Source organism: Aristolochia californica, unplaced genomic scaffold (assembly GCF_029961685.1).
Source record: "Aristolochia californica isolate CCGP_79_NKW_82.1479 unplaced genomic scaffold, dmAriCali1.0.hap1 SCAF_2, whole genome shotgun sequence".
Classification (NCBI taxonomy): Eukaryota; Viridiplantae; Streptophyta; class Magnoliopsida; order Piperales; family Aristolochiaceae; genus Aristolochia; species Aristolochia californica.
In genome coordinates this window covers 115,087-128,314 of record NW_027181881.1, presented here as the reverse complement: position 1 = coordinate 128,314, position 13,228 = coordinate 115,087, and the positions used below count along the sequence as shown (strand labels likewise).

The following is a 13,228-nucleotide window of genomic DNA, read 5'->3' as shown; positions in this document are numbered from 1 at the left end:
TTTACATGAAACAACCTAAAGGATTCCCTTCTAGTGATGGTGACCAATTGGTTTTCAAGCTAAAAAAGTCAATATATGGATTAAAACAAGCATCCCGCCAATGGTATTTGAAATTCATAATGTAATTTCTTCATTCAATGTATATACTAGAAGGTTAGTGGGAGTAAAATTTATTTTCTTGTTTTATATGTGGATAACATTTTGCTAGCAACCAATGATAAGGGTTTTCTAATGAGGTGAAACAATTTATCTCTAACAATTTTGATATGAAGGATATGGGTGAGGCATCTTATGTCATTGGCATTAAGATTCATAGAGACAGATTTTGAGGTATCTTAGGTCTGTCTTAGGAAACCTGTATTAATAGAGTGTTAGAGAGATTTCAAATGAAGAGTTGTTCACCAAGTGTAGCTCCCATTGTGAAAGGTGATAAGTTCAATTTGAACCAATGCCCGAAGAACGACCTTGAAAGGGAACAAATGAAGGACATTCCATATGTTTTTGTTGTCGAAAGCCTAATGTATGTTCAAGTCTGCACAAGACTTGAGATTGCATTTGATGTTGGAATGTTGGGGCGATATCAGAGTAATCCCGGGTTAGACTACTAGAGAGCTGCAAAGAAAGTAATGAGGTACCTTCAAGGAACCAAAGACCACATGTTGATGTATAGGTGGACGGACAATCTAGAAGTCATTGGTTACTCAGATTCTGACTTTGCTGGCTGTATTGATTCCTGCAAATCAACATCAGGCTACATTTTCTTGATGGCCAGTGGAGCAATATCATGGAGGAGTGCGAAACAGACTTTGAGCGCCACATCGACTATGGAAGCCGAGTTAGTTTCCTATTTTGAGGCTACTTCACATGGTGTATGGCTTAAGAGTTTCATTTATGGGCTTAGAATTATGGATTCTATCTCTAGGCCATTAAGCATATATTGCGATAATTCAACTGCTGTTTTTATGGCCAAAAACAACAAAAATGGAAGTTGAAGTAAACACATCGACATAAAGTATTTGGTCATAAGAGAACGTGTTGAAGAAAATAAAGTGGTCATTGAGCACATCAGCACTGACTTAATGATCGCAGATCCTTTGACTAAGGGCATGCCACCGTTTAAATTCAAGGATCATGTTGTGAATATGGGACTTGGTTCCATTATGTAAATTTTTCATTGTATGAACAATGTTATTTCAGTGAAATTCTTAATTAATGTGATGTTTTTTTCTCATATTTATGTGCACTTTAATTTTGAGAAAATTTATCTGTATTGGACCAAGAGTAAACATAGGGTTTATTCGTCAAGTATAAGTAATACATACATAGTAATACATGGAGGATAATACTCGTCATTAGAGGACCTATCGCTATGATTCATGTATTTATTACTTAAATTCAGATTATCGATGGTTTTAAGATTATATTAGAAGTTTGGACCAAGTGGGAGAATGTTAACCATTTTTATAAGAAACGTTTTTCTCATTAACGTGGTCTCAAACTTCTGGCAGTTGCAACTTTCGGAGGTTGCAACTCCCTCGGTAACACGAAGCTATGAATAACCTTGATAGGAGGTTGGCTTCAGTTAATGGAGTTTTGAGTCCCCTGTCTCATCACTCAAGCCCCTTCAGTTGAGCCATCGCCGTGAGTGCTCAGAGATCGGAAGCACCGAACAGTGAACGGAATTTGAAGCGTATGGAAGGAGGTATGATTTAGCTTCCATTTACTTTATATGATGAATTTCATGTTGTTATTAGAAATTCATGTTTAAGGCTTACAGTATAGATTGTAATAGTGGGAAGATACACCTCAATTCTTCCTATACCTGAATAGAAGAAATACCATATGAGAGAGAGAGAGAGAGAGAGAGAGAGAGAGAAACAAAGAAAAACAAGAAAGCACTCTACAAGATCATACAAACTATTAACACCACCACAACAAAGATCCACTGCCACCATAGCAATCATCTATTGTGCGGTAACTGGTAAGGCTCCATCAAACCTTTTTCAATATAGGGCAATTAACAGAAAAAAATGGATACACCATAAAATCTGGGGAAGGTTTATTAATCCTCTAACCCCTTCATTGTTGATTTTCAACACTCCATGAATTTAGCTCATGGATAAAAAGGGAAAGAAACTCATTGGGAGAAAACTGGAGGAAGAAGGGTTATGGAGGAAATAGATTTATGAAATTATATTATTATAATAATACCTCTGAACTTAGGGTTTAGGGTTTTAGGGTTTTAACCCTGAAACTTTAACATAATTACATCACTGCCATCTCTATGAGATGACCTTTTATTTATTATCCTACCATCAATGTATGTGGGCCAATGGGCTTTCTCCTTGATCAGTGAACCATGAACCCGTCTTCTATTTCTCTTGGATTCATGAGTCTTCCTTGGTCTTATGGACTTAAACCCATCTTCTTATACACTTTAATATGTGACTTTGGGCCCTGTATTCCAACATCCACACCTAATATAAAACTTCTCATATATCTATTTCTCTCGTTAATAAATTAAAAGCGTTGTCAACTTTATACATGTGAATGAAGATAGTAGATAAGAAATAGGTATCAGGTACCAAAAAGGTTCAAAATCCATGGTACTTGTATATGAATGAGATGCTAATTGAATGCTTGCAGCAAAAAGTGCGGCTGCAACACATGTGCGATTATTACTAAGACAAAAAATCGCTGGAGCGCGCGGCAGACGAGAGACGAGACCGTTGCCTCGTTTCGTCCATTTTGGACCATTCTCCCCCTCTTAATGTTAATTTTTTATTTTTGACCCAGAAAAAGTCTTCGTCGCAAGTTGAAAGCGTGGTTGCTGGTTGGTTTCACGTTAATGCGTGGTGAAGAAAGGAGGGAAAAAAGGCAGGCACGCGGGGACGCCTTCTCATTCAGTCGCACACATGCCCCCCTTTTTCCACTTAACTCAACGCTCTCGGTTGCGCCGCCTCCTTCTGTATCCTATTCCGCTCATTTAATATAATTCATTGCTCGGAAGTCGGATCCCTCTCCTAACGAAGACTGGAGACTTTTGGGTTAAATCCACCAGGCTCTAGTTTTCCCCACTCGATGCTCTATGTCTTTACCTTCTTTTTCTTTTGAATAAAAAACATTACAAAACATTCTGGACTCTCTGGAGTCTGCATCCATCCCTGTTCCCTTTTCTGGTCCAAGCACAAACACAAAAAAACGTAAAAAGCTCACAGACGCTAAAACTGGGCGGCAGAGTCACGCTATTCGAAGTCTCTTTTCAAACTGATATTAGCATTCGGAAGAAAAAACATGCTCACTTGGGAGAAATATAGAGGAGAAAGAAAAGCCACCCTTGCTTCCACGCAAATTTATATTTGTTCGATCAATAGACTAGATGCCCTTTTTTATTTCTTTTGGCCTTTGGTTGTCCGTAAATGAGAGAATATTTGAATTACTTTTTTTTTTTTTTCTGGTATGGAAAAACTAAGATAACTTAAAAGAACCGGAATCTTTACTTCTCAAACGGAAGATGAGGAACGAACAAGAAATTAACAATTGAATGAATTTTAGCCGAGCAGAAGCTCCTATAGACACTAAACCTGTGAGATTGGTTGAGTTCCAGCGATTACATACTTTTGGGAGAATATGCAGTTGATCGATTCATGACTCTTCTTCTTCTTCGTCCGCCGCCGCCGCCGCCTTCCCCTCCCCCCCCCCCCGGCTGCTGCCCTACGAGATAACGCCAATATATCGTACATAAGTCGCCGGAGTACTTGAGCAGATCCTCGCCGATCACAGAGTACAATAACCAAAACGGTGGAACACCCTGGTACGATAGTAAGGATTCCGGAGCCTGAACCTGAGTCTCAGCCTCAACCTCAGCCTGAAACAGAAAAACCGATGTAGCTTCCGGGCTGCCCGGAATCTGACCCACACCGTACGCTTGACGCCGAGCAGCGAGTACTTCATTCTCTCCACCATGGTCTTCTTCCTGGAAAACTGATAGCTTCGTAGAAAAAGCCCTCTTTTTTCGAGATACGACTGATCGGAGAAGGTAAATTCCGGCCGAAACAGTTCCCTATCCAGATCATGCAGGCTGTCCATCATAGTATCCGCGAGGGAGAGCTAGAATTAATCAGACAAGTCAGACCCGGAAAGAATTGAAGAGGGCGTGGGTTGAAACTAGGAAGTGGGAAGAGGGATTTTATATATTAGTAGGAAGAGATGGGAAGATAAAACAGAAGGAAGGACGTATGTATGAGAATAGAATAATAAAGAGAAGAGCTCCCGGGGGGGAATTGGGTTTCTGGCGTTCTACTTTCTTCTCCTAATTAAATAATAAACCCAGGGAAGCAGCGCAAGAAACTGTAGTTGAAAGAAAAGAAAGTTGGGAAAGAGTAGTGGAGTACGGGAAGGAAGCCCAAGGAATGCGTAGGAAAGGAGGAAACGCTTGCATTGATTGTTCTAGGAAAGATTAAAAGATTAGTGCAGGATTCATGGAGGATGACTCGATCCGTCCTCCGAACCGGACCAAAAAATGAATTTAAGGGGGATGTATTATGTATATCATTTAATTTTAACTCCCCTATCTCATATTAATAGATGATCCGTTTATGTTATCTATTTATTCATTTGAATCGGAATTGAGTATCTTCTCAAAGGGGGACCGGATCTATTACACCACTAGACTTTTTGACTCAAAGGGGGACCGGATCTATTACAATAAGTAACACACTTAACATAACGTGCTGTGGCCTGTGGCAAATGAAAAAAACTGTTTTGCCTCAAACGCTGCCACTCGTTTCTGATTATTATTTGTTACAGATGAATTTTTTATTTTTATTTTTATTTAATATCTCTAGGTTTGGACATCTTTTTGTCATTATCAATTCAATTAAAACGTATTTCTTGGGATATGAATAAGGTAGTTTCCAGTTCATTGTGGGGACGGATAATTAAGGTTTATGATGATTAAATTTAAGGCAAAAGTTAGATGTAAACTCCCAAGCCAACTTCATGAATAGTGATTACATGTCTGACGAGTTGCAGAGAAACCAACAACTACTACCGTTAATTACTCCTAACACGGCGTGATTCTTGTTATTCTTTCAAGCAAAACCCTACTCTGTTTACGGGCCTTTTCTTTGAACTTGGTGGGCGACGGCATGACCTGGGCTCTGTCTGGAAAAGCTTTTGTCAAACGGTAGTGAGGGTGCATGCTCTGTTCTTAAACCAGTAAAAAAAAAAAAACAAAAAGTGCCTTCCGTCTGTTGTAAGCAGCTGCACGACGGAGCTAGTGTGATTGACAACGAAGGTGTCCGTCCGGAGTCCAGCTTGGCGACGAGGGAGGCTTATAAAGTGAGTTTGTCTGTTCGCTTTTATCGGTTTTCTTTGCATTCAATTAATTGCTTGGTGGAAACTCAAAATGGAGAAGACGATCACTGTCCTCGTCTCATAAACAAACTCATTGGGTCCCTTGCAAATTAAACTTTCATCGCACTAGTCCCTCCTGCTGAGCCAGCACCGCCACCTCGAGGAGGACATTTACGTAATACAATTTCGTAAACAGTGCAGTTGATTAGAGGCTAACGACGGATGCTTGAGACTCCCTAGTTCAATCAAGCCCCCAAAATATCCAAATCAATAAATCATTGGGGGTGGGATCTCCTTTTGAACACTTAAATTTTTTTATATTTGTTAATAAATAAGAGCTGATAGCAGCATTTCTCTTCTGAGCATCTCATCCCCATGGAGATACACTCATAGCTTTGACCACATACTTGATCCTCTCCCACTTATTTCTTCTACACCTTTCTGGTGACAATGAAAACACTTCACATCCATAAGTTTTGCACGGTTAAAGCCCTATTATATTAAGTTCGTGTTGTATTAGAAAATTAGCAGATATATGTACCAATTAGCTTCAGCAATGGAATTTTTTTAACAGATAATAAAAAAAAAAGTGGAAATAGACAAAGATGGAATTGTTTTGAGGAATTTAAGTTCATCGCAATCTTAAAAAGATGGTACATCTTTCTGGATAACCTGGGAATTGTCTGCCATCGCCGAGGTTGCACTCGTTGTCAACTTCAAGACCCAATGGGAACCACCACCGCCACGGCGGCAGCAAGACTGCAAGAGCACTCATGCTTCGACCAGACAGAATTGAAGAGCCCGGGTTATGTGAAAATATCGAAAATTATTACATAAATACATGAGTTGAAGATCCTACAATCATCGATGGAGAAGATAAAGACCGATTCGTATCAAATTTGAAGGTCCCCTTCGTATAACGGGAATCTGATACATCGTCACTCTCTACAATAATAACATCAATAAAATTGTATAATCTAAATCATTAAATATGATGAATTAACAAATACATATGGCGAAGAGTGGAAGGAGAGTCGCTCTCTGCTTAGATAATTAAGTTGTTATTTTAGTCTTTACTCGAGAGTAAAATAGTCGTGATTTACACACATGTCACTCTACAATTATTTACAACCTCATATACAGTTTGTCGTGTCCAAGAATTTCCCATAAAACCCAATGAAGACGTACCAATTGCGATCCTGGTAAATGGTCTAATAAGGCCAACTCAGCGAGTAAATTATTCAATCTTAATCTTTTTTTTATTTATTAACTGATACATGTCAGAGATTTAAAAAAAAGGGTTTGACATGTATTTAAAATAAGGGTATGCCGAGCCATGCTTGTGAGATATAGTAAACGTTTATGTCACAATTGGTGGATACGTATGGGCCATGGCAATTTGATAGGAGTGAGGACCTGGCAATTAATATGCTCTCTTATAAAGTTTTAGACGATTCTGTGATAGCTTTTAATTTAATGGTACGTAAAGTTTTTTCACAATACTCTCTGTTTTTTATTTTTATAATTTTAAATATAACTTGGAACTCAAACCGGAGTCCTCTCAAGCTCTAATTTGAACCTAGCGTTGCTCAGGTCGGCTCGGCTCGGCTCGGCTCGGACGGCGGAGGCAGTGGGTCCGTTAAGTATTTCTTCTCTGTTTCCTTCCGGTGTTCTTGGGAGGGCTCTTCTCCACGTCACCACCTGTCCCATTTTCAATCTTTCCCGCTTTGTCCTTACGTATTTGCCCCAAAAGCTCGCAAAATAAATAAGGCGTTTCCGAGCAAGCCCTAACGGGTGTGGTAACAAGTAATAGCCAACGGGTTCCTTTTCTCTCCTGCTGGCCTGCTTTCTTTCCTCACAAGCTACAGTACTATGAACAAGAAATCTTCTCCAACGAACCGCACGCTACGGAAGACTACTCCTCCTTCTCGGCGGCTAGGGTTCGCATCCCATTTCCTGACTTCTTTTCCCTTTCTATCTTCAAATCCTCCTCTCCTTCATTTGGATTGATTATTTATTTGCTCTCCTTGAGTTGAGCCTCCTTTTTCTTTTTTTTTTTGAAATTCGCAACCCGAACAAAGAGTTGTCGTTGTCATTTTTATTCGCCCTTCTTCCCCGACGGTCCCCTTTCGGCGACTGGTTAGTGGTAGATGGTCGGACATCCACCATGCCTACTTTCACTGCGGTGGCTTTAGAGAGGTTGATCGATCCTGGTGAGAGAGGTTCTCACCTCAAAACTAACTCTCCCTCGTCTTTGAAACAGCTCAATGCCCCAAACAAGAATAACGTCCCCATCCCCAAGAAATCTTCTCACATCTACTTCTCTCCTTCTCTCTACACCACTCCGGATCCAACTCCTATCCCGGACTATCCAGTTTCCGTTTCTCCTTCTCCCTATGTTTATAATCGCAAGAGAAGGAATTTCTCTCTGCACGAAAATCCAAATCATGGACTTCAAATCTCCCGTCCTGCAGCTGTAGGAGAAGCAATCTCACGACAAGACCATGATGAGCTTTCACTTAAAACCCCTGTCGTTGCTGAGGCTGCCGCTTCTTCTGCAGCCCCTTCGTCATCGGGGCACCAACCTAACGGTGACGGATATCATTACCGCGATGAGAGTTTGTCAAGAATTCCAGAGGTCGTTAAAGAGCCAAATGGCGAATCTCCTGTGAAAGGGCGTCCACTCCTCGTTGATGATTTCTTCGAGCCCCATGCTTCGGTGAGGATCACTAGCGACGATGGAGGAGGTAATCTGACGTGTGACCACTGGAAATGTGCATCTGATATGAGCCAAAGCGAATTCTATGATGCTCGTGAAGGTGATTGTATTTCCTTGCCTCTTCTTCTCTTGTGCTTTTCTGTTTATTTTAAGGAGCTGTTGTATTCTTCTCTTCCATTTATGGCTGAACTGAAACTGAAAGCTGTGTCAAAATGAAAATTTCATGGACTTCATTCATTTTGAAGCTCTTAGTGCAAGTGTTGAACAGTGTAATCTTGCAATCCCAAATTCAGTTTCCCTTTCCGTGTCGTGCTCCAAAAAAAAAAAAAGTTCATTGCAAGCCGTGCTTTAAATTTATGATATAGTGAAGAAAATTCCGAAATTCTCCATCTTTTCATATGCCCTTTATAGAGTTGGATCAAATAAGTTAAAGTCTTAACAGTATTAAATTGGCTGAAATTATGTTAGTCTCCTCTGTGTCAACTCTTGAGAAATTTTTTTTTCTTACATGCTGATGGGTATACCTACTTCATTAACAATCTGCATATCAAAATGTAAATTATTATTTTGTCTCATTTGTGTGCAAACTGGGTGGTGTGGTTCATTCAGTAATTACTGAGCAATCTGCTGTGTTCACTAAATGGACGAGGCATGGCATAAAAGGGTTTCTTTTTAATTATATTCTGAAAAAGGACTCTTAAAAACTGTAGAGGATAAATGAACAGGACATTGCTTGAACTCTGATAGTTGCATCAGGTATATGTTAAACACCTAGCCAATACTACCCAAAAGACCAGCCTGTTAGGAGCGGAAGACATAGGTACTTAACCCAGGACCATAACATAACACTCCACCTTCGTGAGCCAACGACCACGACGACGCAACGACACTGGCCCGACCCAGGGCTTATCATAAGGACCTACCAGTATTTTAATTTGGTCTTTGCAAGTCCCGGGACTCAAACTCGCGACGTGGGAGCCCGCTCTGATACCAAATGTTAAACACTTAGCCAATACTATCTAAAAGACTGGACTATTAGAAGCGGAAGACATAGGTACTTAACCCAGGACCATAACAGTATAACTGTCCTTTGAACCCTCAAGAAGCATCACAACAAGTCACTGTCTTGGGTACAGTCTATTCTGATTGAATTTAGTTGTTTTTATGTTTCCACCATAAATTTCCATATATATTTTATTATCAGAGGTCTTAACAGGTGCTTAGGGGCAACTCTATTAAAGGCAAAAAATGTTATGGGTGTCTGTTCTCTGATGTACATTCAGAATAAAGCTGGCTTAACAAGGATATTGTTATCTTTTTGAGACATCAGTAACAACTTGAATCATTCCTTTTCTGATGCAGATTTTAAGTTCTTGCTGCTGCTGAGCTTGCTCTTTAGCAAGCTGACTGCATTTTATCAGCAATTTCACTAGAATAGAATGAAATTGTTGTGGGATTACACGGCCAAGATGCTCACTTTTAGTATACAGGTGCATTTTTGGTCATATTGTTTTGATTTCTACTCCATACGTATATTTTTGGGTCCATTTGAAGGCAGAGAACATGATTATTAGCTGAACCTATTTCCTGTTTCTGTCTCTATGTTTTGCACCAACTGCAGGAGTTCCATTTTTTATGTTTAGCATGGACACTTTCTGTAAAATGTTCAGAGTATTGAAGCATGGGTACCGACTAACTGATGACCATTATGGTTTGTCGTATAGTATTTATGATTTGCATAGTTGCTATACGAGGAGGTAAAATGCACTTCACGATTGGGTAAAGTTGCAATATTAACTCAGCCCAATGGAATATCGATAGTTATACATAATCTTGGTTTCAAATTTCATTACAATCACCCCAGCCTCTTTTTGTATCGAAAATAGACATTACCCTTTTATAAAGTTTTTTAAAAAAGAGAAGGCTCACCACTCCCTTCTCTCATGTTGGAGAGTGAAGTGGGGGGGCCCTGCCTCCTCCATGGGATAATGGAAGGTCCTCCCCCTTTCCTGTATTAGAGAAAATTTTGTCTCTCCCCTTCACTTGGAGATAGAGGAAAAGGGGGACAGCAGCCTGTCTTCCACTTTTCTATCCCTGTGCAAGGGAAGGGAGGTGGCCCTCCACCGTCCCTTTTCTTTGCTCTGCGAAGCTTGAGGCCATGCTGCTCTCTTAGGAAACAGGCTAAAAGGGCCCAACTTTTTTCATCGCCTTCCATTCAAGATTCCTTGTGACATATCATAGGACGTGACAGGAATCAGGGTCCTTTTTTACTTAGCCCAAGTAGATCCATGTGAAAAAATGCATCCTGATTTGTTTCACTCTGCATGACTATCATTGAAATCTAGAGTGCTTGCCTTCTCTTTTTAGAAAAAATTATTGACAAAATGAAAGGTGTTTTTGTCTTTTTTTTTTTTAACATAAAAGAAGCAAAGGAGGTGAATGTGATGAAATTTGAAAACCAAGAGAGCCAGTATCATTACCAACATACCAAGGGGATGAGCAATTTTCTAGGGAGTTGTGTAATGGACTCTACAGGATTTAGCTGTTTTAAAAGTTATTACGACCATCTTACAGATGAAGATGACATTGGGCTTTAGGTTTTCAGTTTTGAGCTTGAATCATTATTTGTTTCTTCAGAATGCAGATACAGCATCAGGTGTGACTTTATGACCATCCTGATTTGAGATGTTACAAGAACCTGTAGCAAGTTTTGAAGTTTTCTGATGCAGTGAATATTTGTTAGCTTGTGTTCTTCTTGTGAATACTAAAGGCTTAATGTTCACTTGTAGCAAGCCTTTGTGTCAGCGGCAGTATTTGTTATGAACTGTAGCACTATATTGTCTTTAACATCCATATAGAGAGTATGAACCAAACATAAATACTGCTCTTAGGTCTTTCCTTATTCACATTTGTAAAACTCTAGTAACACTTTTTTTGGTCTATATGTCGTCATAGATCCAGTGAACCACTGCAGATTTTTTTCATACCTTGCAATATTCTTCTTATTACTTGGATGTTCAAAGAGTTAAAGATCTATATGAATTGGATATTTTTTTAAAAATGACTTTTCAATGTGCAGGACTGGATAGTGGCTGAATCTGCTAATTCTGTTTTTACTTTCACTTATATTTATATGCCTAATGTTTCATTAATGAGAAAATGATTTACACTCCAGTTTCGCAATGCAGAGTTCTTTTCTGATGGCTCAAGTTCTCTGGCATCACCATCTTCAAATGTGAATATTGAAGCTGAATTGCGTGCTATAAGGGTACATCTTTTGGAGGAAATTGAAAGACGGAAGCAGGCTGAGCAAGCTGTGGCTGACATTTGTAAACAGTGGCACCTGATTAGCCAAAAAATGTCTCATCTTGGTTTATCATCTCAAGCTGTCTCTGTCTCTGGGGAGACAGGGCTGGACATAAAATTAGCAGAGCAGTTCTGTCAGGAGGTCGTTGTTGCGAGAACTGTTGCTGAAGCTGTAGGAAGGGGTTGTGCTCGAGCAGAATCCGAGGCAGCTGCAGAGGTCATAATCAATTCCAAGAACCATGAAATTACTCGGCTAAGGGATAAATTGCAGTATTATGAAGCTGTGAACCAGGAGATGTCCTTAAGGAATCAGGAAGTTGTAGGTATGGTTTATTTTCACTTCTGTAGTAGGTCTTTCTTTGATTGGTTTCAATAACCTCACGTGCATATGTATTTGTATTTACCATCCAAAATAAATCTTCTATATTTTAAAAAGCATCAGGTGATTTCTTTAACATGGAGTTCTGTTAGAAATGATTCTATTGGAGACTTAATTGAGATTAAATTGAAAGTGTTTAGTTTTTGTTGGAATAATTCATTTCTTAGTTATGTGTTCTTATACATATTGACCTTTATTGCCAGTGAAATGTGACCGAAACTGGTTCAGTGGCTGTAAGGTGATGCATATATCAATATGCAAATTAAACCATATATTGGACATGGCTTTTGTTTTACAAATGCAGAGACAGAAAGTTGTAACAACTGAGTGAAGCAATGCTTCTTCTATTCTTAAAAACGGAAGTCCTGGCTTACTTAATTCTGATTTGTTTGTAGCCATTGCAATGATCTTTGCACAGAATGCATTTCTTGTGCCACATCATGGTTGTGATTCGTAGCTTGAGTGCCCGTGTTCATATCTCTGTTTAAAATCTTTGCTTGGCCTATATGTGAATGTTTTTGCAGCAAGAATGTTGTTTTGATCGCTTTCTAGTAGCAGTTTTTTTTTTTTTTAAAGTATTTTTAATGAACATGCAGAGATGGCAAGACAGGGACGTAATAGGAGAAAAAGAAGGCTGAGATGGATGTGGACTTGCATCGGCACTTCGGTTGTTTTTGGAGCATCTGCACTTGCGTACCTGTATCTTCCTCGTATGGGTGAAAGTCCTTTGCCGGCCTCATGTGAGGATTCAAAAAATGTGCATTCTGAAGGCGAAGCATCATATTAGTGGATCTGACACTCATTCGAGGACGAGGACCCAGTTTTGTATCTAGTGGTGTTCTGTTGTCAAAGCCGAGGCGCTTCTCATTTTTTGGCATTTTTTTGTTTAAAACTAATACCCAGTTAGACGAATGAATATTCGTATTCTCAAAATTAGTTAGTAGAATGTAAGTAAATGTGAAAGGCGAAAGGTGTGTCATAGGCCTTAGTTCTGGTAGCTAATTGAGATATTTCTTTTGTTTGAGGATGATTAACAAATGATCAGTCGGCTGGAAATGCATGTAGTGAGCATGAGATACCTCTTCGTTTTTTTCTCTATTGTCAATTCAATTCCTTCATAATCCCAGACCCATACACCCTTCTTAAAAGCTAGAGGATGTCAAATTTGAGCCAAATTCAATTGGTTGTATGTGAAACAAAAGACTCAAAACCAAATGCCAGTCACGATTTTCGTGTACTTCAAAATTGCATCCAAAAGCATAAAGAGTGAAGAAGGGAGGGTCGGCAGACTCGTCAACGCTTCCATTTTCCCCTTAATCTTGGGAGGAGCGCTGTCGTCGCCTCCACTTTCTATCGAGACAAGGAGGGTGACTAAAGAGAGGGAGCCCTTCCTCCCCCCTTGATCTCCCCTCTTCTCGCAGAGATGAGACGGGAGGGAAGAAAGAGAGGAAAGGGAGAGAAGGAAT

At 39.7% G+C, this 13,228-nt stretch overlaps 1 protein-coding gene across 1 annotated transcript; it reads left to right on the top strand.

The window, feature by feature from the left end:
* Nucleotides 1-7,167: 7,167 nt before the first annotated feature.
* Nucleotides 7,168-12,872, top strand: LOC137956687 (uncharacterized). The gene is made up of 3 exons (XM_068804274.1): nucleotides 7,168-8,177; nucleotides 11,266-11,706; nucleotides 12,359-12,872. Exons 1-3 carry the CDS (start codon nucleotides 7,526-7,528, stop codon nucleotides 12,547-12,549), a joined length of 1,284 nt encoding a protein of 427 aa, XP_068660375.1. The 5' UTR covers nucleotides 7,168-7,525; the 3' UTR covers nucleotides 12,550-12,872.
* The last annotated feature ends 356 nt before the right edge of the window (nucleotides 12,873-13,228 follow it).